Raw genomic sequence first — 25,953 nt, 5'->3', positions numbered from 1 at the left:
ATCAGTATGGATTGTAAAGATAATAAAAATCCTCACAGCTCAGCCAGTAAAGAACATCATGATAAATGAAGAAAAGTTTGAAGTTCAAGACTTCATTTTGCTTAGTTCCACAGTCAATTCATGGAAGTGGTGGTAGTTGGTGGTTGTGTGCCACGGAATGTGTTCTGACTCATAGCAATCCCTGTAGAGGGTTTCAGAGGCTGTAAATCTTTATGGGGGCAGAAGGCTTCATCTTTCTCCTTAGGAGCCGCTGACAGATTTGAACTACTGACCTTGTAGTTAGCAGTCCATGTTATAACCCACTATGCTACCAGAGCTCTGGCTCATGGAAGCAGCAATCAAGAAATTAAATGACATGTTGAATTGGGCAAATCTACACAAGTCTTCTTTTCAAGAGCAAAGATATTAATTCGAGAACTAAGGTGTGTCTGACCCATGCCATGATGTTTTCAATCGCCTCTTGTGCTTGTGAAAGTCAGGGGCAATGATTAAGGAAGACTGTAGAAGAGTTAATTCATTTTAATTATGACGTTAAGAGAAATACACTGAAAGTACCATTGATTGTTAGAAGAGCAAACAATTCTATTCAGGAAGAAGTACATCCAGAATGCTTCTTAGAGGTGAGGGTCTCCAGATTTCTCTTGTACTTAGGAAAGAACTATCCCTGGGGAAAGACATCATGCTTGGTAGAGTGGAAGGTCAGTGAAAAAGAAGACCCAGAAACAGCAACAGTGGGTTAAAACATAACCATGTTGAGGATGGCACAGGACCGGGCAGTGTTTTCTTCTGTTGTGTGGTCACTATGAGTTGGAACCCACTAGAAGACAATAGTAAGTATGTTCGTTTTCATTTAAATTGTACGTTTATTTGGAGTGGTTCAGGCTGAAGGGAGCAGGAGACATGGAGATATGAGTCTTCATTTAAGGCCGTGACTGTCCCCCGCCCCCCACCCCCAGACTGAATTTCTTGAGAGCTGAGTTCTGTTTATTTCATCTTCTCCTAACACAATGCTTGGAGCCAACTGAAGAATTTAATAAAGTTTCTTGTAATCGTAATTTAGAATTAGGGATTCATTGATAATTTGGGCGAATGAATAAGAAGTTTCTTATGGGCTTTTGATAGTCTAACAGTTGGAAACACAGAGAAACCAATAAAAAAAAACCTGGAAAAAACGAAGTCGAAAACACCTTTCTTGACCAAGCTCTAAAATCTATTCGTGAGTGCCTTTAGACATTTGGCTTTGCCACCCCGCCCCCCCCCCCCCCTTTTTTTTTTTTTTTTTGGTCTACATTTAAAGTAATAAACCTTGAACGTCACTGATGCAGACTTCAGAGACAAGCATTACGGCGAGGTCCAGTACACACTTTGGTGCGTTTAATAATACCAAAGCAACAAGCAAAGGTAAGAAAAAGGACTGCAGTGAAGCACTGCTACGACAGTTTAATGACCGCTGGATTATTGGACAAGGGCGACATTCTCGCTATCCAATGGCCAGGAAGGCCAAAGAGAAGGCTGTCTGGATTGGTCGCAACAAACATCTCTCTAAATTCATTCAAGAAGGGACTTATCGTGGAGCTTGGCTGGTAGCCTTATGGCCAATCAGAGAACGTACAGGGGCGGGCCTTGCCTCAGGGGAGTAGAGTTTATCTCACAAGCGGGGAAGGAAGGCGGTGTGGCCTCGAGCCTCAGCCTCCCGGCGGGTGTGCAACCGCGCGGATTGGACGGGGCACGCGAGCCGGGGCGGGGCTCGCGGTGTCAGCCCCTGAGCCGGATACGGGCGGCGCCGCTCCCGCCGCGGCCCTCAGGATGGGCGGAGCCCCAGCCGCTGGTGCTGGTGGCAGCCGCCGCTGCTGGACCCTGAGCACATCTTCTGCTCCCGAGGGTCGCTGCTTCTCCGGGCGACGGTATGCTGGGGAAAGGAGTCGTCGGCGGTGGCGGCGGCACCAAGGCGCCCAAGCCCTCCTTCGTGTCGTACGTGCGTCCCGAGGTGAGCGGCCGCCGCGCAGCGGGCTTGATGGGCTCAGGAGCGCGGGAACCTTGTCCCCGCCGCCAGAGGGCCGTGGGGTGCTTCCTGCCGGCGTGCGGGAGGGTGAGGTTCGTAGGGGCGCGCCAGGGCCTCCCCGCGGGCCGGGGTGGATGTCCCCGGTGCGGATAGGCAGGTTGCCGAGCCAGGCCCCGGCCCGCCGGCGGCCGGGTGAAGAGCCCCGAGCCGTGGGAGGTCGGCCTGGGGCACCCCGGGCCACTGCGGAGAGGAACTTAGGTCCAGGCTCCACTACTAGGGGGAGACGCCGGGTGGGCCTGCCCAGAGTCTGCACCGGGGTAGGCTGATGTTTGCCCTGAGCCTGGAATTCCTCAGTGACTCCGGTGCTTTTGAGAAGAGTGCTGTGTGGTGCCCACCAGCACCGGAGAGAAGCAGCAGATCTGCCCCGGTCAGCGTGGGCTCTGCAGCCCCCTTAGATGCCTTCCTGCCTCTGCCTCCTTTCCCCCTTTCCTTTTACCGGTTCACCATCACCATCATCTCCCCCGCGCCCCCATATCCTTTAAATAGAATTTCCTCCTGGAAATGTATTGCCAAGTTCATTCATTCATTCAGAAAATATGTGTTGAGTTCCTTCTCTTGTTTCAGCCAAGGTTCTAAGCACTTGGGCTGTGTATCAGTGTATCTGATCTTTGCTTTCTTGGTCCTTAATAAAAGTAAATTGTATGGCAGATTATGGTTGTTACGTTTTGTCGAGTCGGTTCTGACTCAGCGACCCCATATAGGATGTCCAAGGAGCGGCTGGTGAGTTTGAACTGCTAGCTTTGTGGTTAACAGCCCAGTGCTTATCCTACAGCACCACACCACGACTCCATATGGCAGATTGTTACTGTGTTTAAGTGCCGTCGAGTCGGTTCTGACTTATACTGACCCTATCTAGGGTTTCCAAGGAGCTGCTGGTGGGTTTGATCCCCTGAACTTGTTATCCTTTGAACAAAGTCTTGAAGAATAGGAAGGCATCTGAGTGAAGAGTGGTCTCCGTAGAGGAAACAAGCTACCTTGGGAGTGTTGGAGGAGTGTCAAAGAGGCAGGTGGTGGACAGACTTTGTGGGCTATGCTAAGGGCTTCTTGAGCTAACCTACTAACCAGATGCCTCATTAGATGCATTCTTATTTTGCATATGTGCAGGTTTTTTCTGCTTGTCTCTCCAGCACTTTAATCAGCATCTTGCAGAGCATTGGTAGTGTAGTGGTTACTAGTCAGGCTGCTAATCTCAAGGTCAGCAGTTCGAAACTACCAGCTGTTCCACAGGAGAAGGACGAGGCTTTCTGCTCTTGTAAAGATTTACAGCCTCGGAAACCCTATACAGGGTCACTATGAGTCGGAACTCCACGGCACATAACCACCACCACCTAATTCTTTGCCTCTGATTATCTTCCCTTCTTGGTAAAGCAATGGCACAAAGGCTACAGGTGAGAGGCCTTGATTAAAGGCTGCTCCGGTAGGACTTTTTGGGCCTGAAGCCTTTGCATTGTTGTTGTTAGGTGCCATCAAGTTGGTACTGACTCATAGCTACCCTATGCACAGCAGAATGAAACACTGCCTGATCCTGGACCAACGTCACTATTATTGCCTCGCTTGAGTCCATCGATGCTGCCACCTGGCCAATCCATCTCACTGGGGGTTTTCCTCTTTTTCTCTGACCCGCCACCTTACCAAACATGATATCCTTCTCCAGCGACTAGTCATCTGTATCTTTAAATTTCAAAGTGTATATTCCCCAGTGGAGACCACCCTTGATAGGAGTCTTATTTTTAGGTGTGAATTTTAAACCAAAAACCACTTCCTCTGTTAGTTAACACTTGACAATGCGTCTGGGTCATCTTACATTTTCTGCTGGCTTCCCAGTTTCATGGTGTTAAGTAATGTGTTAGGTTTCTCTTTGTGTCTTTTTTTTAATTGAATCCTTCCTTGGTTGAAGGGCTACAGATATCTAACCTTTTCTCTTCCATGAGATTAAACTACAAGTAGAAAGTCTCCTGAAATGTAGCCAGCATTCAAGAATGTTCAATTCCTCATCCACCAAGTGTGCATGTTATAATTAGACATGTTTTCTCTCTTTGCCTACAGTGGCTGATATATTTCCTTTGAGGGATAATTAGGGAAGGGGAGTGGTTCAGTCCAAGAATAAGCCTGCAGTGGTCACATTTTTCAGATCCTTATAGTTGGCAGTTTTGTTTTCTTGCATGAAAATAATGCTGGGTAAACACGATTCTTCTTCGCTGTCATGTGTCTCTAAAAATACTTTCTGAAAGCATAAAGATCTGTTCTGAGTTGTAGCTGTATTTTCAAAGATAAGGCGAGGAGAGGGTAAGAAAGCAAATGAGTTTGAAGTGTATAGTTTTGCCGGCAAGAAATTTGGATCTTTTTTTCTTCATCACACGTTTGGGGATGATGTAAGTGGCATTGAAGCACAGCCTATGTGCTGCTGAGCAATGGGTCTGATAACCTTCTGTGGCCTCACTCAAGTGGAGTCCTTCAGAACTCAGCCACAAACTCACTCTTCTGTCTCCCACAACCAGCCTTCAGGTCTGCTGCCTTTGAAGTACATCTTGCTATCACTTACTTCTTTCCATACCCTTTTCTTCTCTTAGCTCGGAGCTGGCACAGCTTCTCAGGTGCTGTCTTGCTGGTAGATCTCTGAGCTTCTAGAACAGCGTTTTGCCTTCTGATGCAGTGATACCTACCCTGGTGATGAACTTGGATATGGGTCATCAGATCTCAGGAGGGTCAGTAGCATCTGCCTTCAATATGCCAGAGTCTATCAAGAGTCAGAACTGTGTGTCAAAAACAGAAGCCCTAAACTGAAGAAATTGTTTGAAGGTGATGCTTTTAAACATGATGGGTTTACTCTTCAACCCTCCTCATCAGAACAGATTGGCATGGGGCACCTGTAAATGAGGATGGCCATTCATTCCAAGTTAATTTTAAAAGGGGACCTTTGCCAGTGTAACACTGGCTCTTCTGCCATTGATTCTCCTAAGCCAGTAACTGTGAATGTGACTTTTGAACTGTAATCTAGACCCTTTGATCATGTTTTGTAAACTCTCTACTCAGGGAATTACAGATGAGTAAGGCAGGGAAGTGGGAAGTTGATGGCTCAGGATGCTGAGGAGAATAGGTGGTGGGATCTAGAGCCATCTTGGTGGTACCTGTGACTGGTACCTAAAAGCAGCTGGCACTCCCATCCCAGCTGAGCCCCAGGTACAGGATGCCTCTGAGCTGCGAACTGCTGGGTGCAGCAGTCTGTTTCAGGAAGCCATTTAGTGATGGCTCAAGTGCCTAATCCATCTGCCTTGTTAAGTAAAGCATCTGATGAAATGATTATCACATCAGAAGCTGTAAGTATTCATTGTAGAAAAATATGAACATACACAGATAAGCAAAAAAACTTTATAAAAGAAAAAGTGTAAACTTACAACTTGGAATATATTCTGTCATATACATATGTAGCTATACCTGTTATTTTTTAACAAAATGGGATTTAGTATTGTTGATCATATTATTTTGTACTCCACCCTTTTCACCAAAAATATATATTGTAAACATCTTTCCATGTCAATTATTAAATTAGATCTATTTCCTCTACAGCAACACCCAGTTTGATGGGGAGAAGTTGGGTAACACATAGAGTCAAAGAAAGCAGTGTGACTTTTAAATGGTTCTCTACTTAGTCATCTGTCATGGAAGAAGTGCATTCAGAATTCTCCTTAGAAGCTAGGATGATGAGGCGCTTAAACTATTACTACTTAGGATATATTATAGGAGCCTGGTATGGTGCTGTAGGATCAGCACTTGACTGCGAACCGCAAGGTCAGCAGTTCAAACCCACCAGCTGCTCCTTGGAAATCCTTGTTATGTGCCATCGAGTCGGTTCCGACCCATAGCGACCCTGTACAGGGTTTCCGAGGGTGTAAATCTTTACGGGAGTAGAAAGCCTTATCTTTCTCCCACGGAGCAGCTGGTAGTTTCGAACCTCTGACCTTAAGGTTCGCAGCCCGATTCATAACCACTATGCTACCAGAGCTCCTTGGAAATCCTAGACAGGGTCATTATGAGTCGAAACTAATTTGATGACATTTAACAACGACAAGATAGGAGCTCTGGTAGTGTAGTGGGTTACGAGCGGGGCTGCTAACTAGTCACTGAATCTACCAGTTGCTCCATGGGAGAAAGAGAAGCCTTTCTGCTCCCATTAAGACTTAGAGCCTTAGAAACCCTATATAAGGTCGCTATGAGTTGGAACTGACTCACTGGCATAGAGCCGCCATGGATCATCAGGAGGGACTAGTCTCTGGAGAAGGTCATCATGCTTGATGAAGTGTAGGGTCAGCGACAAAACCAGTGGGCTCAAGCATAACGATTGTGAGGATGGTAGGAGACAGGTTCATTCTGTCGTGCATAGGGTTGGGTCACTGTGAGTCAGAACCCACTTGACAGCACCTAATAACAACAACTACCAACTTAGTCATCTTAGATGCTCAGTGACAGTCCTGATTCTGCCAGACTTGAACATAAAGTGCAAACACTGCTTTGATACCTGTGTTTGGAAATGACTGTTCCTTGAACTTGTAAGGAAAGGACATTCGTTGTTGTTGTTAAGTGTCGTTGAGTCAGTTCTGGCTGCTAGAGACCCTTTACATGGTTTCTGAGGAGCAGCTGGTGGGTTTGAACCACTGATCTTGTGGTTCGCAATCCAGTGCTGATCCTGTGGTGCCACAACAGTAGTCGTACGGAAGCCTCTCTGATTTAATAAGAGTTCACTATGATGAGAGAGTGGAATAAAGGCTTCTGGGGCTTTCGTGTTTTCTTTGAAAGTAAGACCAAAAAACTTTAGCTTTTAGAGTGCCACACAGGTAACTCCTGCCTTATGACAGGGTCCCATTCTGATGATTCCACCGGAAGGCTATTCTGACATCACTCCAATATCTCATTTTTTCCCCCCTGTTTTCATTATTTTTGCCTTTTATTATTACTGTCTGTGTAAATCTGATCTTTATTCATCTTTGGGGGTTAGAAACATTACATATAAACCTACAGATAGATTTTAACATTATATTATACAGGGTCGCTATGGGTCGGAACCGACTCGACGGCACTTAACAACAACAACATTAGTAACATAACAATAAGATGTACCAGAAGCAGAACAAACCAGACACTCATTTAGTGCAGCTGGTCATAACTTGAAAATAACTTCAGTTGGTGAAGGTATACTTGCCTGTTTTTATGTATTCCAAAGGTGCTTAAGATACTTTCTTTTAATATAGATTTTATTTTAAAAACGATTTCCTGATAGTAGAATTCAGTTCAGTTGACTGTACTAATGTTATTATGTGTTGTCGAGTTGGTTCTGACTCATAGCAACCCTGTATAGGGTTTTTGAGGAATGACTGGTGAGTTTGAACCACTGACCTTGCAGCTCAAACCGACCTTGTGGTCCAGTGTTTATTGTCCTGTGGCTTTTTAGATTTGGAAGAGAATTGAATCTCCTCTGCCCTTATTTTCTTCTGTTATGCAGATGTGGAACTGAGGCCCCGGCAAGGTTAATATTCTGCCCAGAGTTATTACAGAACAGAGTCTGAACCATCTCCAAGAATCTCCCAGTATGAGTGAGTGTAAGCCATGCCCACATAAGCTCAGGCAAGGGTATGTGTTGATTTGGGAAGAAATGGCAGGAAGAGAGGTGAAGATTGAGAAAGGTTTCTTAAGGGCTGATTAATATGGGTTGTTTTTTCTCTTTTCAGGCATCCCTCAGGGTAAACAGTACATTTGGTTGCTTTGTTGTTGTTGTTAGATGCCCTCAAGTATGTTCCGACTCAGCGATCCTCTGCGCAACAGAACAAACCCCTGCCCGGTCCTACGCCGTCCTCACAGTGTCATGTCTTAGCTCATTGCTGCTGCCACTGTGCCAGTCCATATTGTTGAGGGGTCCTCATTTAAAGTTTTTTTTTTGATGAGCAGAAGGAACTTATGATCTTGTAGTCTTAGAGATATGACTCTAGTTATACAGTGTGGCGCTGTAGGATAAGCACTTGACTGCTAACCACAAGGTCGGCGATTCAAACCCTCCAATCCCTTCTTGGAAACCCTGTAAGGGTCACTTTTGAGTCAGAACTGACGCGACAGCACTTAACAACAGCAATAGTAATTACTAATATTTATTATTGGTGTCCCTATGTAGGACAGGCACTGGATTGCTAACCATAAAGTCAGAGGTTCAAACCCATCAGCTGTTCCTCAAAAACCCTGTACAGGGTCACTGTGAGTTGGAACCGACTCAGCATCACTTAACAACTTTTATCAGGGTTTCTGTGTACCAGGAACTATGTTTTAACTATTTCGTCCTTTCAGAAGTCATGGGGTAGATATAATTTTCCTCTTTTTTTGGTTGTACATGTGGAAACAGAGTCAGCTAAGTTAAATACTTTGTTCAACATCACAGCTAGCAAGAGTTGCTGCCAGGATTTAAACTAAGACAGTCTGACTCCAGAGTCTATTCCCTAACCTAGCAATTGTGAATACAAAGACGCTTGTCAGTGAAACATTTTTATTGGAATGGTTGGCATTTCCATACTAGAGTGCTTTTTTGTGAGTATTTTTCAGTAGCACTTTCTCTCTCGGCTTTTGTTAAGTTCAGCCACATGACTGGTGAGTGGCTACAGAGACCTCTTTGAAGGTTTGTCTCTAGAGGTGGTGCTTTCCCAAGTTCCGTAGATACTGATTTAGCACCTGCTGGGGAGCAGGCACTCTCCCAGGTGTTGGGGATACCTTCATAAAGAGACAAATTGTTCATCTTATATTTTGGTGAACTGCTACTGTGTGGGACCATTAGCTTTGATAACATTATTGGTTGAAGGACAAAAAGAGTTTGACTTATTCCAAAACAGACCTGCATCAGTCCTAGCAACAAAAGTTGTCATTAAGTGCCGTCTAGTCGGTTCCAACTCATAGCGGCTCTGGATAGCTTTTCCAGGGAGTGGCTAGTAAGCGTGAACCGCCGGCGTTGTGCTACAAACCAGTCTTGCAATACAAGTATTCCTAGAGATTAAGCAAAATCTAAAATCTGTTGTATGTATGTGTGCGGTGTGTTGTTGTTGTTGTTTTTGAGAACTCATTCTAAACTTTGTTTTAATGGCAACGTTTTCTCCTTGTGCTTGTTGTTAAGTCCTCTGGAGTTCATTCCAAATCATAGTGATCCTGTATTGGGTTTCCAAGGAGCAGCTGGTGGGTTCGAACTACTGACCTTGTGGTTAGCAGTTCAGTGCTGATCCTACAGCACCACACTAGGACTCCAACAAAAGTAACCGCACCTTGGAGACCATTAATGGTGATTCAGAAGGCCACCAAAGGACATAAAAGTTCTTCCTAAAATAATCACTTTCTTAGCTTTGGCTTTAGCCTGATGATCTGTCCAAAGCTTCCGCTTTTTTTCTCCTGAGGGTGTTTCCTGTGGCATCTCCAAGTCAAGTCTAATACCACACAGCTTCTGCAGATGGGGTATCAGAAGATGCCAGGAGGCCAATGCAGGAGACATTTCCTGTAGTCTGTTCAAACAGCTGCCATGGTCTTAGAGCCAGACCCTCTTCTGCATCCTGTGCCCACCTCTCATGTGAAAGCTGAGGCTACCATCAGAATCTTAGGCCATGGGGTAGTTAGTTGCACTTAGTTTAAAGTTTAAAATTCTAGATCTGAGTCTCAACACTTTCGGCAGAATATTGGATGTTCTTGGAATATGCCCATGTGAAACCACTCTGTGTGACAGTGTGTTCTAGAATGAACTGGGTTGTTTAAGGGTCAGGTTTTTTTTATATCACTATAAAAATGTGTATCTTATTTTTATGATATACACAATTTAATGAAATTAGAGGCTTTGGAAGCTAGAAAAAAATTTGTCCTCATTGGCTTTCTGCTCCTGTAAAGTTTTACAGCCTCGGAAACCCTGTACAGGGTGGCTATGAGTCAGAAGCGACTCCACGGCACCTAACCACCACCACCACCACCAAAGGAGCTCTGGAGCCCTGGTGTGGCACTGTGGGTTAATTCCTAGACTGCAAAGTTGACTTGAACCACAGGTTGGCAGTTCAGGCTCACCAACCACGCCTCTGAAACCTTATACGGGTGGCTATGGTTGGAACTGATTCGACGACATTTAACAACAACAACAAAGGAGGTCTGGTGATGCTCTAGGATAAGCGCAGAACTGGTAACTATAAGGTTGGCTGCTCAAACCCACCAGTTACTCCATAGGAGGAAAGATGAGGCTTTCTGTTCCTGTAAAGTGGTGGTATATTACCTTAACCCAAACAATTGTTTTCAGTTCTGAGGCTGTCCTGTTAGGCTTTGTCTGCACATGTGCAGCTCATATATCATAGTCATACTAGGTGTGAAAATCTGTAAACTGTGTGTGGCTGTTGTGTTTGAAAATGACTGCTGATTATTGGTAGAGCATGTGTTTTGAGTTTCTTTGCAGCCGGTTCTTGTCTTAGATTGTTTATTTTTTAAAGAAGTAAGACCAGTGAAACATGTATATATTTATTATCAAGGAAGTGGCTTGTAATTGTAGAGTCCTAGGTTCCTAGCAAAAGAGCGAGAACTCTCCCAACTGTCCATTATACTGGGAGGCAGGCCACACCCCCTGGAAAGCATCCATTCAATTGATTGGTTGCTCACAGCCACACATCATAGGAGTTAACTCTGCCTGTATTAGGTGCACATTCAAAAAAGGATGGAAGCCTAGACTTTGGCTATGTTGCATTGTACCCATAGCAGCCGGCTCAGAAAACCTTGGTGAGATTTAGCCATTACCGGAAGTGGCTATTCAGGGGAGGTGGAGCTTTGATCAAAGCACATGCGCAACAACATTGATAAACAAAGCCGAGTTTCAGCCCAGCACCTGGTGTGAACTCCTATTCATATTGTTGTTTGTCATTCAGTTCCAATTTAAACTACTGACTTTGCAGGTAGCAGCCCACTCATCATGCATTATGCTACCAAAGCTCCTTTCTGAGAATGAATAACACACTGGAACGTTGCATGTACTCGTTGTTAAGTGCTGTCGAGTTGGTTCTGACTTCTCGTGACCATGTATAAGGTTTCCAAGGAGTGACTGGTGGGTTTGAAGCCCCAGTCTTGCGGTTAGCAGTCCAGTGGTTATCCTACAGTGCCACGCCATATTAATATATGTTGTTAAAGTGCTGTCGAATTGGTTCTGACTCATAGCAACTCTGTATAGTTTCCGAAGAGCAACTGGTGACTTTGAACCGCTGATCTTGCAGTTCAAACCGACCTAGTGGTCCAGTGCTTACCCTACAGCGTCATAGTAATGATTGTTGTTGTTGTTGTTGTTAAGTGCCGTCAAGTCGGTTCCAACTCATAGCGACCCTGTATAGGATTTCTGATTAGTGACTGGTGAGCTTGAACCGCCAACCTTGCGGTTCAAACTGACCTTGCAGTCTAGTACATAAACCCACATGCCATACTGTGATAAGATGTAAAAAAAAGAAACACTGATGGTCATAACTTGAATGCATCATAAATTGTGGGCTACCATACCTGTATTGGTAGCGCATTGGTTATGAGTTGGGCTGCTAACCTCAAGGTCAGCAGTTCAAAACTACCAGCTGTTCCACGGGAGAAAGATGAGGCTTTCTGCTCCTGTAAAGATTTTCAGCCTCGGAACCCTTTGTAAGGTTATTATGAGTCGGAACCGACTCCACAGTACTTAACAACAACAACATACCTGTATTGGGAGTCCTGGTGTGGTGCTGTGGGTTAATGCGCCACACTGCAAAGCCGTTTGAACTGCAAGGTTGGCGGTTTAAGCTCACCAGCTGCTCCTTGGAAACCCTATACAGGGTCGCTATGGGTCGGAACCAACTCAATGGCACTTAACAACCACAATAATACCAGTATTGAGATTTATTAATAAATTGTTGTTCAGAGCCCTCTAGGTACTTTTTTTTTTAAGGTTATATTGTGGATTGAGTGAAAGTTTACAGGGTAGATCATCAGTTTTATAGTCAACAAATCATACATCTTTTTCATTACAATGATTATAATCCCCTCCATGTACCATCAGTTAACAGTATTTCTCTCTATTCACTTTAGCTTTAAAACAAAAACAAACAACAACAACAAAAAAACCCACTCAGGCATATATAATAATTTGCACCTCCAAAGGGCACATTCTGCAAGTCAGCCTCCTGGCCACCAGCTCTTAGTCCCTTTCTACCCATGAATCTAGAATCCTCAGTCGATCCCTCTCTCCATGTCCCCATCTCTGCCTCCGTCTCTGGTGCCCTTGCTTCCTGGATAAGGTCCCGCATTCTGCTTGTGCTCTTCTCTTTTGATGGTCCTGGGGTCCTCTGTTTCTGGACTGTAAGACTAACCACCCCCCTATTTTTGTTACAAAACTTTTACCTTTACAATTGTGACAGTCACAATTAGTCATGATGAAAATGATTCACTATTGAATCATACGAATCTTATCCTGATCTCCTTTCACCAGACCCATCTGGACAGGATGAAATCTATTCTGTGTCGACTTTCTCCCCTCTTCCCCCCATTCTTAAACTAAACTCCCCCTTGAAACCTTGTAAGCCAGTCACTTTGTGCCTTTATCGCTCCTTCATTTTAGGTAGCCAGTGTCTAAGTTGTCAGTCCCTATCTACCCTGTGTACAGAGAGGGGAATAGCATTGATACTTGATATGAAGACTTCTTCCCTCTCTGTTGGTATTTAGAGTTACTACCTCCATGAGTATAGATCAGGTTCATCAAATGGTAGCAATTTACCCTTGTTTCCTTTATTTAAAAAAAAAAAAAAAATTTTTTTTTTTTTTTTGGTAATCTTCCTCTAGTCAAGTTCTGATTATCAAGCTACCGAGGCTAGATCAAATGAGTACTGTCTACAAGTTAGGGTGTTCTTGTGCATCTTCCCTCACTTTATATCAGCTGGATGCTTCACTCTCAGCTCTAGCTCTCTGTGGCTATGTCCTTGTCCATGGGCTCAGGTCTCTCCAGGTCTCACACTTTGGACCAACCAGCCCTTCCTCTTCTCTCTCTCATCTCGGAAGTCAACGAGAGTAAATGGACTGTGGTTGAACTCAGCCCATTTATTCATTGCTGCCTTTCCCCCTCTTCCACTCACCAGTAGACCAGTGTGGTCACCAGCAGGCTTACATGCCTGTTCATGTGTTCCTTTTGAGTTTCACTCTTAGAGGGGAGTTTGTCCTGAAGGAACTTGATTGCTTGCCTTAAGGCTTCCCGGAGAACAACTTGCTTATTCTTGTAGTAGCCAGTCATGCTGACATTTTTGTTTTGGGTTTTTCCTGCTGATCTTTCTTTGAAGATGTATCTTTTGTTGCTCTAGCTATTCCAGGCTGGTCTGCTTGTCCTTGCTAGTGGGAATGCCCGACCTCAGAAGGTTTTGGATGGGACTCAGGATTTCACCCAATGTCCTATACTCTGCAAAGGCTTTGCAAGAGGCCTATTTCACTAGGCAAATTCTAGAACCCCTTTTAGGTATTCCAATCGGTTATAGGCTGAAGATGGGCTTACAAGTTTTCTGTAATCATGTTTCCCAACATTCCTATCTAACACACTCAAGTGTGTATTTTACAATAGTAGGCAATGGAAACTAATATTCATAAGACAGTGAAGCATCTTAGTATTATTTCCCCTCTTCAAACTATGCCTAGATCCTTGTATCACAGAGCCCTATTGTTCCAAGGTGGAGCATGCATCACTGTTTACCTCTGTCACACTTAGCCCATGCAAACCTGTCTCAGTTTTTCCACCTCCTCCCCCTTCTTGTATTGCCCTCCCCAACACCCAAACTAAACCCCCCACCCTAACATCACTGTTTTAGTTACCTTATAAAGGAGCTCTGGTAGCGTAGTGGTTACGAATCAGGCTGCGAACTGCAAGGTCAGCAGTTCAAAACTACTAGCTGTTCTGCGGGAGAAAGATGAAGCTTTCTGCTCCCGTAAAGATTTACAGCCTCGGAAACCCTGTACAGGGTCTCTATGAGTCAGAACCAACTCCACGGCACATAACAACAACAACAACAACATATTCCATTAACTCTTCCCTCCATTTAAGACAAATCTATTTTATCCTGTGATCTCCCTGACCTACTCACCACTTGGATCTCTGCTCCTCTGTGTTTACTTTCTTTCACATTTTTATTGTTTTGATCATAGACTTAACCACCCGGATCCTCTGTTCTTAGAATTTTATTCTGTTCTTGGCTCTTCCATTTGTCTGTTGAGTTCAGGGTGATGCTGCCACGTACGTCATTCTTTGGTTGTTGTCTGTTCTTGTTGGTTCTAGTCTACAGAACTTTCTTTAGAATGTTTTTCATAGCAGGGTTATCTTTGGCAAAATCCCTTAGCTTCTGTTTATCCTGGAATGTTTTGATTACACCATCTTTTTTTTTTTAATGTTTTATTGTGAATTATGTGATCATTTACATGGGCAAACATTAGTTTTACATTTATCCTATCATATATTGTTTCATTGCCATGGTTACAATCCTCTCCATGCATCATCAGCCAACCAAAGGGTATACACTACAAGCCTGCCCCCCAGTTGTCAGCACACAGCCCCTCTCCCTCTCTGTGTCTTAAGTCCCCAGCTGCTCCATCTCTCCACGTTATTGTCTCTGCCTCCATCTCAGGCATCACTGCTTCTCTGGGTAGGGTCCCGCTCTCTGCTCTTCTCCCTTGATGGTCCCAGGGATCTCTGCTCCTAGACTGAAAAGTCAACCACTCCCCTCCTTTTGCTACAAAATGTTTACCTTTACATTTCTAACCCTCACAATCAGTCCTGATAACAGTTATTCACTATTGTATCATAAGAGACCTATCCGCATTTCCTTTCATCAGCCCTGCCTAGACAGATTGGGTACTACTCAGTGGAGATTCTACACTCCTCTGCACCCTCTGGATCTAGGCTCCCTCTTGAAAGCTTGTAAGCCAGTCACTTCTTGCCTTTGTAGCCCCCGCATTTTGGATAACCAATGTCCAAGTTGCCCATCCCTGTCTACTCTGTGTATGAAGAGGGTGGGAATGATCCTTGCTGTAAAGATTTGTTCCCTCATTTGAGATACTGCATCCATAGGTGTAGGTGAAGTTCATCAAATTGTATCAGATTACTCTTTTTTTCCTCTTCTTCTTTCTTTCATTGAACGTTGTAGGGCTTAGCTTGTAGCTTCATTGCTGTTTTCCCCTTATTAGTGACGAACGTGGTCACCAATCAGAGTGTGTATTCCCATTGAGTCTTAGTCTTGGAAGGGGGTTTGCACTGAGGGCACCTGACCACTTGCCTTGATGTCTCCTGGGCAAGCAACTTGCTTGTTCTTGTAGTAATCAGTCGGTCTGCCTGTATTGTTTTGTATTTTTCCTGTAGGTCTTTCTTTCAAGAAGTACCTTCTGTTCTTCTAGCCGCTTCTGACAGCTTTGCTGGGTAGAGGATTCTTGGTTGGAAGTTTTTTTTCTTTCAGGGTTTTATATATGTCGGGATCCCCCATTTACTTATGAAGATTAAAGAGCACAGCCTTCGATATGGATTGCATCTAAATGTCAAGAAAACAAAAATCCTCACCACTGGACCAATAAACAACATTCTTATCAATGGAGAAAAGATTGAAGTTGTCAAGGACTTCATTCTTCTTGGATCAACTATCAACACTCGCGGAAGTAGCAGTCAAGAGATCAGACGACGTATTGCACTGGGCAAATCTGTTGCACAGGAACTTTTTAAAGTGTTGAAGAGCAGAGATGTCAGCTTGAGGACTAGGGTGCGCCTGACCCAGGCCATTGTGTTTTCAATAGCCTCATATGGATGTGAAAGCTGGACAGTGAATAAGGAGGATCATAGAAGAATTGATGCCTTTGAGTTGTGATGTTGGAGGAGAATGCTGAAAGTGCCATGGACTGCCAAAAGAACCAATAGATCTGTTTTGGAAGAAGTGCAGCCAGAGTGCTCCTTGGAGGCCAGGATGGCTAGACTTCGTCTCTCCTACTTTGGACATATTGTCCGGAGGAAACAATCGCTGGAGAAGGATGTCATGCTGGGTAGGGTAGAGGGTCAGAGAAAAAGAGGAAGACCCCCAACAAGATGGATCAGCCAGGTGGCATCATTGATGCACTCAAGTGTGGCAGCGGTAGTGAGGTTGGCCCAGGATCGAACATTGTTTCGTTCTGCTGTGCATGGGGTCGCTATGAGTCGGTCCCGACTTGATGGCACCTGACAACAACAACAACAACATTCCCTTCTTGCCTGCATGGTTTCTGTTGAGAGCTCCAAGCTTAATCTGATTTGCTTGCCTTTGTATGTTACACTTCTCTTTTTCCTAGCTGCATTCAGGATTTTGTCCTTATCTTTGAATTTGCAGAGCTTGATTATTATATGTCTTGGTGATTTTTTTTTAGGGTCTTTCCTTCCTGGGGTTCATTGGGTTTCTTGAATGCTTATCTTGAATGCTTATCTTTTCAGGATGCTAGGGAAGTTTTCTTCCAGAAGCTCTTCAACTATCTCCTCTGTGGACTTGTGTGATTCTTCCTGTTCCGGAATGCCAATAATTCTTGTTATTCCTCTTCATGTTGTCCAACGTAAATCTTAGGCCTTCTTCAGTTTTTGTTATTCTTTTTTCTGCTTGATCTTCTATCTTAGTAGTGTTGAGAGATTTATCTTCTAGCTTACTAATTCTGGCTTCTATCTCTTCAGTTCTACTCCTATGCCCTTTCAGTGTATTGTCCATTTCTGATATTCTATTATTAATCGTTTGGACCTCTTTCTGTAGGTTTTGAATTGTTTCCAATGCTGTATTTATCTTATTTGATTGTTCCTGTAGCGCTTTGCTGACTTCTTCCTTATTTTTCTCAACTCCATTGTAATGTGTTTTGATACATTTTATGATCATTTTTCTGAATTCCTTCTCAGGCATTTGCAAAGCATGCCAATCTTCCTGTATGGAGTGTAGGTCTACTTCTAGCTCATTTGTCTCAGTCTCTTTATCCCGTTTCTGGACATGTGCTGATATGGTCATCTGCTTCTGTTTTTTGGGCATATTCAGGAGTTATCTGTGTCCTTAATACTTAGATGGATGTGTATTTTGGTATTTTATTGTACTTTATGCCTCATGGTAGATGTGATCAGGAGATGGGGTTCCCTTTTCACTCTTCTTCCTGAGAAATTTCAAGATGCCACTGTTGATCATTATGACATAACTCAGGATTTAATTTTCGGCCTATTTCCTTTTTAGTCTGCCTGTCCCACTCCACAATCCCCATTCAGGCCTTTTTCCTAGTGATAAACAGTTCAGGACTGGCATGGCCCTTTTGTATTGCCGTTTGGTTTTAAGTGAAAACTGTCACTTTAAATTTTGAGGAGATCTGTGCGCATATGTAATAGAACCTTCCATGGGTGGGCCTGGAGTGTCTACTACCTCAGGTGTCTCCTCTAGTCACCAGAATGGAGGTGCGCAGACAGCAAGAGACCAATGAACAGATACAAAAAAAAAAAAAAGAAAGAAAGAATGCCCGTACCTTTATCTTCATGGTTCTGACAGGTGTCTGCGGCTACTCTGATCCTTACCCCACTTGGTCTCAACCAAGGTGGCGGCTCTGGGAGCAGCTGAGCGTCTTGGATTAGAAAGCACTCTAGTTTTTGCTACAAATTCGCCTAGCTGTAAGCCTTCCAAACTTCTAAATATTTCTTTATTTGTGGTTCAGAGTTCTGGGACCATCCCCTGAGCCTGCTTGCTCCGGTATTCTGTGTTGTTGCTGACGGAGCTCTGCATTGCCTGTTTACCCAGTCCGCCATCTTGTTTGTCCTCCCTCCCCTCCCGGGTACTTTGATAAAGTGATTACTCCTTAGCCTTTAGAGTACAGCAGTCTCCCTCATCCAAGGTATTAAGAAACGTGGAGGGGTTTTGTGGTGGTTTGTTGCCATGGTATTATGCCAGGAAAGTTCACACTGTGTGGTAATTCTTTCTTAGAATCTTTTTTACCATCTCTAAAAGTTTCTTTTCCTCTTTTCTTTGTTCCTTTATACATTTGAGAATGACTTGATTACATTTAAAATTCCAACTTAATGGGAACACATAGCAGTTGACTTTTTTCCTTAGTAGCATTTGGCCTTTGACATTTTGCTCTTTTCATTCTGCTGCCTGATTTATTTCTCAGCACTCTTCCCTCATTTTTATCTCTTTATCAAAAATGAAATATTGCCTTTTTCTTCCATTTGTTCAGTGATTCAGTTAAAACATGCAAAAGTAAAATCCAGTTATCTCTGAGATGAATAACTGCTGCTTTATTTCAAAGGCAATTGCAATACCATGCTGTTTGGATTTCCCATTAAATGCTTCTCCTACAATAACATTGTCATAGCTGTTCTGTCTCCTGTACCCTTGTCCTCCGTGATTCTTGTCAACCTTGCTGACAGGCGCCTTTCAGAGATCCATTCTAAGTCTTGGCTTGCTCAATTTTTGGAAAGGGAGTAGCAAAAAGGAAAAGGAGCTTATGTGTTGGCAGGGGCAATGAAGCCCTGGCTGCAGTGGTGAAATATGTTTCGGTCTACCTTTTTCCGTGTGACAGATTGCCAGTCTGTCTCAGGCAATATGGTCCTCAGTTGCTAGGGTTTTTGTCTTGCCAAGAGAATTCTAGACTACCTGAAAATGCCTGAAGGGTAACGAGCCCAGAGTTTCAACAGTAACCATTGTGCTGAACCTTTTCTACAGACATAAAATTATACATATGTATATACACACAGATGAAATTATAGTTTTTGTTGTTGTTGGGTGCCATCGAGTTGGTAGTGACCTTATGCACAGCAGAACGAAACACTGCCCGATTCTGGGCCAACCTTACTACTGTTGTATGCTTGAGTCTATCAATGTTGCCAGACGAATTATATATATATATAATTTGTGTCTGTATAAAATTATATATGTTGTTGTTATGTGCCGTGGAGTCAGTTCCGACTCATAGCGACCCTGTATAGGGTTTCCGAGGCTGTAAATCTTTACGGGAGTAGAAAGCCTTATCTTTCTCCCACGGAGCAGCTGGTAGTTTCGAACCTCTGACCTTAAGGTTCGCAGCCCGATTCATAACCACTATGCTACCAGAGCTCCTTGGAAATCCTAGACAGGGTCATTATGAGTCGAAACTAATTTGATGACATTTAACAACGACAAGATAGGAGCTCTGGTAGTGTAGTGGGTTACGAGCGGGGCTGCTAACTAGTCACTGAATCTACCAGTTGCTCCATGGGAGAAAGAGAAGCCTTTCTGCTCCCATTAAGACTTAGAGCCTTAGAAACCCTATATAAGGTCGCTATGAGTTGGAACTGACTCACTGGCATAGAGCCGCCATGGATCATCAGGAGGGACTAGTCTCTGGAGAAGGTCATCATGCTTGATGAAGTGTAGGGTCAGCGACAAAACCAGTGGGCTCAAGCATAACGATTGTGAGGATGGTAGGAGACAGGTTCATTCTGTCGTGCATAGGGTTGGGTCACTGTGAGTCAGAACCCACTTGACAGCACCTAATAACAACAACTACCAACTTAGTCATCTTAGATGCTCAGTGACAGTCCTGATTCTGCCAGACTTGAACATAAAGTGCAAACACTGCTTTGATACCTGTGTTTGGAAATGACTGTTCCTTGAACTTGTAAGGAAAGGACATTCGTTGTTGTTGTTAAGTGTCGTTGAGTCAGTTCTGGCTGCTAGAGACCCTTTACATGGTTTCTGAGGAGCAGCTGGTGGGTTTGAACCACTGATCTTGTGGTTCGCAATCCAGTGCTGATCCTGTGGTGCCACAACAGTAGTCGTACGGAAGCCTCTCTGATTTAATAAGAGTTCACTATGATGAGAGAGTGGAATAAAGGCTTCTGGGGCTTTCGTGTTTTCTTTGAAAGTAAGACCAAAAAACTTTAGCTTTTAGAGTGCCACACAGGTAACTCCTGCCTTATGACAGGGTCCCATTCTGATGATTCCACCGGAAGGCTATTCTGACATCACTCCAATATCTCATTTTTTCCCCCCTGTTTTCATTATTTTTGCCTTTTATTATTACTGTCTGTGTAAATCTGATCTTTATTCATCTTTGGGGGTTAGAAACATTACATATAAACCTACAGATAGATTTTAACATTATATTATACAGGGTCGCTATGGGTCGGAACCGACTCGACGGCACTTAACAACAACAACATTAGTAACATAACAATAAGATGTACCAGAAGCAGAACAAACCAGACACTCATTTAGTGCAGCTGGTCATAACTTGAAAATAACTTCAGTTGGTGAAGGTATACTTGCCTGTTTTTATGTATTCCAAAGGTGCTTAAGATACTTTCTTTTAATATAGATTTTATTTTAAAAACGATTTCCTGATAGTAGAATTCAGTTCAGTTGACTGTACTAATGTTATTATGTGTTGTCGAGTTGGTTCTGACTCATAGCAACCCTGTATAGGGTTTTTGAGGAATGACTGGTGAGTTTGAACCACTGACCTTGCAGCTCAAACCGACCTTGTGGTCCAGTGTTTATTGTCCTGTGGCTTTTTAGATTTGGAAGAGAATTGAATCTCCTCTGCCCTTATTTTCTTCTGTTATGCAGATGTGGAACTGAGGCCCCGGCAAGGTTAATATTCTGCCCAGAGTTATTACAGAACAGAGTCTGAACCATCTCCAAGAATCTCCCAGTATGAGTGAGTGTAAGCCATGCCCACATAAGCTCAGGCAAGGGTATGTGTTGATTTGGGAAGAAATGGCAGGAAGAGAGGTGAAGATTGAGAAAGGTTTCTTAAGGGCTGATTAATATGGGTTGTTTTTTCTCTTTTCAGGCATCCCTCAGGGTAAACAGTACATTTGGTTGCTTTGTTGTTGTTGTTAGATGCCCTCAAGTATGTTCCGACTCAGCGATCCTCTGCGCAACAGAACAAACCCCTGCCCGGTCCTACGCCGTCCTCACAGTGTCATGTCTTAGCTCATTGCTGCTGCCACTGTGCCAGTCCATATTGTTGAGGGGTCCTCATTTAAAGTTTTTTTTTTGATGAGCAGAAGGAACTTATGATCTTGTAGTCTTAGAGATATGACTCTAGTTATACAGTGTGGCGCTGTAGGATAAGCACTTGACTGCTAACCACAAGGTCGGCGATTCAAACCCTCCAATCCCTTCTTGGAAACCCTGTAAGGGTCACTTTTGAGTCAGAACTGACGCGACAGCACTTAACAACAGCAATAGTAATTACTAATATTTATTATTGGTGTCCCTATGTAGGACAGGCACTGGATTGCTAACCATAAAGTCAGAGGTTCAAACCCATCAGCTGTTCCTCAAAAACCCTGTACAGGGTCACTGTGAGTTGGAACCGACTCAGCATCACTTAACAACTTTTATCAGGGTTTCTGTGTACCAGGAACTATGTTTTAACTATTTCGTCCTTTCAGAAGTCATGGGGTAGATATAATTTTCCTCTTTTTTTGGTTGTACATGTGGAAACAGAGTCAGCTAAGTTAAATACTTTGTTCAACATCACAGCTAGCAAGAGTTGCTGCCAGGATTTAAACTAAGACAGTCTGACTCCAGAGTCTATTCCCTAACCTAGCAATTGTGAATACAAAGACGCTTGTCAGTGAAACATTTTTATTGGAATGGTTGGCATTTCCATACTAGAGTGCTTTTTTGTGAGTATTTTTCAGTAGCACTTTCTCTCTCGGCTTTTGTTAAGTTCAGCCACATGACTGGTGAGTGGCTACAGAGACCTCTTTGAAGGTTTGTCTCTAGAGGTGGTGCTTTCCCAAGTTCCGTAGATACTGATTTAGCACCTGCTGGGGAGCAGGCACTCTCCCAGGTGTTGGGGATACCTTCATAAAGAGACAAATTGTTCATCTTATATTTTGGTGAACTGCTACTGTGTGGGACCATTAGCTTTGATAACATTATTGGTTGAAGGACAAAAAGAGTTTGACTTATTCCAAAACAGACCTGCATCAGTCCTAGCAACAAAAGTTGTCATTAAGTGCCGTCTAGTCGGTTCCAACTCATAGCGGCTCTGGATAGCTTTTCCAGGGAGTGGCTAGTAAGCGTGAACCGCCGGCGTTGTGCTACAAACCAGTCTTGCAATACAAGTATTCCTAGAGATTAAGCAAAATCTAAAATCTGTTGTATGTATGTGTGCGGTGTGTTGTTGTTGTTGTTTTTGAGAACTCATTCTAAACTTTGTTTTAATGGCAACGTTTTCTCCTTGTGCTTGTTGTTAAGTCCTCTGGAGTTCATTCCAAATCATAGTGATCCTGTATTGGGTTTCCAAGGAGCAGCTGGTGGGTTCGAACTACTGACCTTGTGGTTAGCAGTTCAGTGCTGATCCTACAGCACCACACTAGGACTCCAACAAAAGTAACCGCACCTTGGAGACCATTAATGGTGATTCAGAAGGCCACCAAAGGACATAAAAGTTCTTCCTAAAATAATCACTTTCTTAGCTTTGGCTTTAGCCTGATGATCTGTCCAAAGCTTCCGCTTTTTTTCTCCTGAGGGTGTTTCCTGTGGCATCTCCAAGTCAAGTCTAATACCACACAGCTTCTGCAGATGGGGTATCAGAAGATGCCAGGAGGCCAATGCAGGAGACATTTCCTGTAGTCTGTTCAAACAGCTGCCATGGTCTTAGAGCCAGACCCTCTTCTGCATCCTGTGCCCACCTCTCATGTGAAAGCTGAGGCTACCATCAGAATCTTAGGCCATGGGGTAGTTAGTTGCACTTAGTTTAAAGTTTAAAATTCTAGATCTGAGTCTCAACACTTTCGGCAGAATATTGGATGTTCTTGGAATATGCCCATGTGAAACCACTCTGTGTGACAGTGTGTTCTAGAATGAACTGGGTTGTTTAAGGGTCAGGTTTTTTTTATATCACTATAAAAATGTGTATCTTATTTTTATGATATACACAATTTAATGAAATTAGAGGCTTTGGAAGCTAGAAAAAAATTTGTCCTCATTGGCTTTCTGCTCCTGTAAAGTTTTACAGCCTCGGAAACCCTGTACAGGGTGGCTATGAGTCAGAAGCGACTCCACGGCACCTAACCACCACCACCACCACCAAAGGAGCTCTGGAGCCCTGGTGTGGCACTGTGGGTTAATTCCTAGACTGCAAAGTTGACTTGAACCACAGGTTGGCAGTTCAGGCTCACCAACCACGCCTCTGAAACCTTATACGGGTGGCTATGGTTGGAACTGATTCGACGACATTTAACAACAACAACAAAGGAGGTCTGGTGATGCTCTAGGATAAGCGCAGAACTGGTAACTATAAGGTTGGCTGCTCAAACCCACCAGTTACTCCATAGGAGGAAAGATGAGGCTTTCTGTTCCTGTAAAGTGGTGGTATATTACCTTAACCCAAACAATTGTTTTCAGTTCTGAGGCTGTCCTGTTAGGCTTTGTCTGCACATGTGCAGCTCATATATCATAGTCATACTAGGTGTGAAAATCTGTAAACTGTGTGTGGCTGTTGTGTTTGAAAATGACTGCTGATTATTGGTAGAGCATGTGTTTTGAGTTTCTTTGCAGCCGGTTCTTGTCTTAGATTGTTTATTTTTTAAAGAAGTAAGACCAGTGAAACATGTATATATTTATTATCAAGGAAGTGGCTTGTAATTGTAGAGTCCTAGGTTCCTAGCAAAAGAGCGAGAACTCTCCCAACTGTCCATTATACTGGGAGGCAGGCCACACCCCCTGGAAAGCATCCATTCAATTGATTGGTTGCTCACAGCCACACATCATAGGAGTTAACTCTGCCTGTATTAGGTGCACATTCAAAAAAGGATGGAAGCCTAGACTTTGGCTATGTTGCATTGTACCCATAGCAGCCGGCTCAGAAAACCTTGGTGAGATTTAGCCATTACCGGAAGTGGCTATTCAGGGGAGGTGGAGCTTTGATCAAAGCACATGCGCAACAACATTGATAAACAAAGCCGAGTTTCAGCCCAGCACCTGGTGTGAACTCCTATTCATATTGTTGTTTGTCATTCAGTTCCAATTTAAACTACTGACTTTGCAGGTAGCAGCCCACTCATCATGCATTATGCTACCAAAGCTCCTTTCTGAGAATGAATAACACACTGGAACGTTGCATGTACTCGTTGTTAAGTGCTGTCGAGTTGGTTCTGACTTCTCGTGACCATGTATAAGGTTTCCAAGGAGTGACTGGTGGGTTTGAAGCCCCAGTCTTGCGGTTAGCAGTCCAGTGGTTATCCTACAGTGCCACGCCATATTAATATATGTTGTTAAAGTGCTGTCGAATTGGTTCTGACTCATAGCAACTCTGTATAGTTTCCGAAGAGCAACTGGTGACTTTGAACCGCTGATCTTGCAGTTCAAACCGACCTAGTGGTCCAGTGCTTACCCTACAGCGTCATAGTAATGATTGTTGTTGTTGTTGTTGTTAAGTGCCGTCAAGTCGGTTCCAACTCATAGCGACCCTGTATAGGATTTCTGATTAGTGACTGGTGAGCTTGAACCGCCAACCTTGCGGTTCAAACTGACCTTGCAGTCTAGTACATAAACCCACATGCCATACTGTGATAAGATGTAAAAAAAAGAAACACTGATGGTCATAACTTGAATGCATCATAAATTGTGGGCTACCATACCTGTATTGGTAGCGCATTGGTTATGAGTTGGGCTGCTAACCTCAAGGTCAGCAGTTCAAAACTACCAGCTGTTCCACGGGAGAAAGATGAGGCTTTCTGCTCCTGTAAAGATTTTCAGCCTCGGAACCCTTTGTAAGGTTATTATGAGTCGGAACCGACTCCACAGTACTTAACAACAACAACATACCTGTATTGGGAGTCCTGGTGTGGTGCTGTGGGTTAATGCGCCACACTGCAAAGCCGTTTGAACTGCAAGGTTGGCGGTTTAAGCTCACCAGCTGCTCCTTGGAAACCCTATACAGGGTCGCTATGGGTCGGAACCAACTCAATGGCACTTAACAACCACAATAATACCAGTATTGAGATTTATTAATAAATTGTTGTTCAGAGCCCTCTAGGTACTTTTTTTTTTAAGGTTATATTGTGGATTGAGTGAAAGTTTACAGGGTAGATCATCAGTTTTATAGTCAACAAATCATACATCTTTTTCATTACAATGATTATAATCCCCTCCATGTACCATCAGTTAACAGTATTTCTCTCTATTCACTTTAGCTTTAAAACAAAAACAAACAACAACAACAAAAAAACCCACTCAGGCATATATAATAATTTGCACCTCCAAAGGGCACATTCTGCAAGTCAGCCTCCTGGCCACCAGCTCTTAGTCCCTTTCTACCCATGAATCTAGAATCCTCAGTCGATCCCTCTCTCCATGTCCCCATCTCTGCCTCCGTCTCTGGTGCCCTTGCTTCCTGGATAAGGTCCCGCATTCTGCTTGTGCTCTTCTCTTTTGATGGTCCTGGGGTCCTCTGTTTCTGGACTGTAAGACTAACCACCCCCCTATTTTTGTTACAAAACTTTTACCTTTACAATTGTGACAGTCACAATTAGTCATGATGAAAATGATTCACTATTGAATCATACGAATCTTATCCTGATCTCCTTTCACCAGACCCATCTGGACAGGATGAAATCTATTCTGTGTCGACTTTCTCCCCTCTTCCCCCCATTCTTAAACTAAACTCCCCCTTGAAACCTTGTAAGCCAGTCACTTTGTGCCTTTATCGCTCCTTCATTTTAGGTAGCCAGTGTCTAAGTTGTCAGTCCCTATCTACCCTGTGTACAGAGAGGGGAATAGCATTGATACTTGATATGAAGACTTCTTCCCTCTCTGTTGGTATTTAGAGTTACTACCTCCATGAGTATAGATCAGGTTCATCAAATGGTAGCAATTTACCCTTGTTTCCTT

The 25,953-nt window shown here is 43.6% G+C and overlaps 1 protein-coding gene and 1 pseudogene across 1 annotated transcript in view; one reads left to right on the top strand and one right to left on the bottom strand.

Annotated features, from left to right (window-relative positions):
* The first annotated feature begins 1,806 nt into the window (after window positions 1-1,806).
* MTMR12 (myotubularin related protein 12) overlaps window positions 1,807-25,953 on the top strand; it is a 122,911-nt gene continuing 98,764 nt past the window's right edge. The window contains exon 1 of the mRNA XM_006873502.1: window positions 1,807-1,987. Within this exon, the coding sequence (XP_006873564.1) occupies window positions 1,907-1,987 (81 nt within the window). The 5' untranslated portion in view covers window positions 1,807-1,906. The remainder of the gene's footprint in view (window positions 1,988-25,953) is intronic.
* The window catches only part of LOC102827090, a 54,615-nt pseudogene continuing 30,682 nt past the window's right edge, over window positions 2,021-25,953 (bottom strand).

Source organism: Chrysochloris asiatica, unplaced genomic scaffold (genome assembly GCF_000296735.1).
Source record: "Chrysochloris asiatica unplaced genomic scaffold, ChrAsi1.0 scaffold00243, whole genome shotgun sequence".
Taxonomy (NCBI): domain Eukaryota; kingdom Metazoa; phylum Chordata; class Mammalia; order Afrosoricida; family Chrysochloridae; genus Chrysochloris; species Chrysochloris asiatica.
Note: the sequence above shows the minus strand (reverse complement) of the source record. Positions and strands in the feature narration are given on the sequence as shown.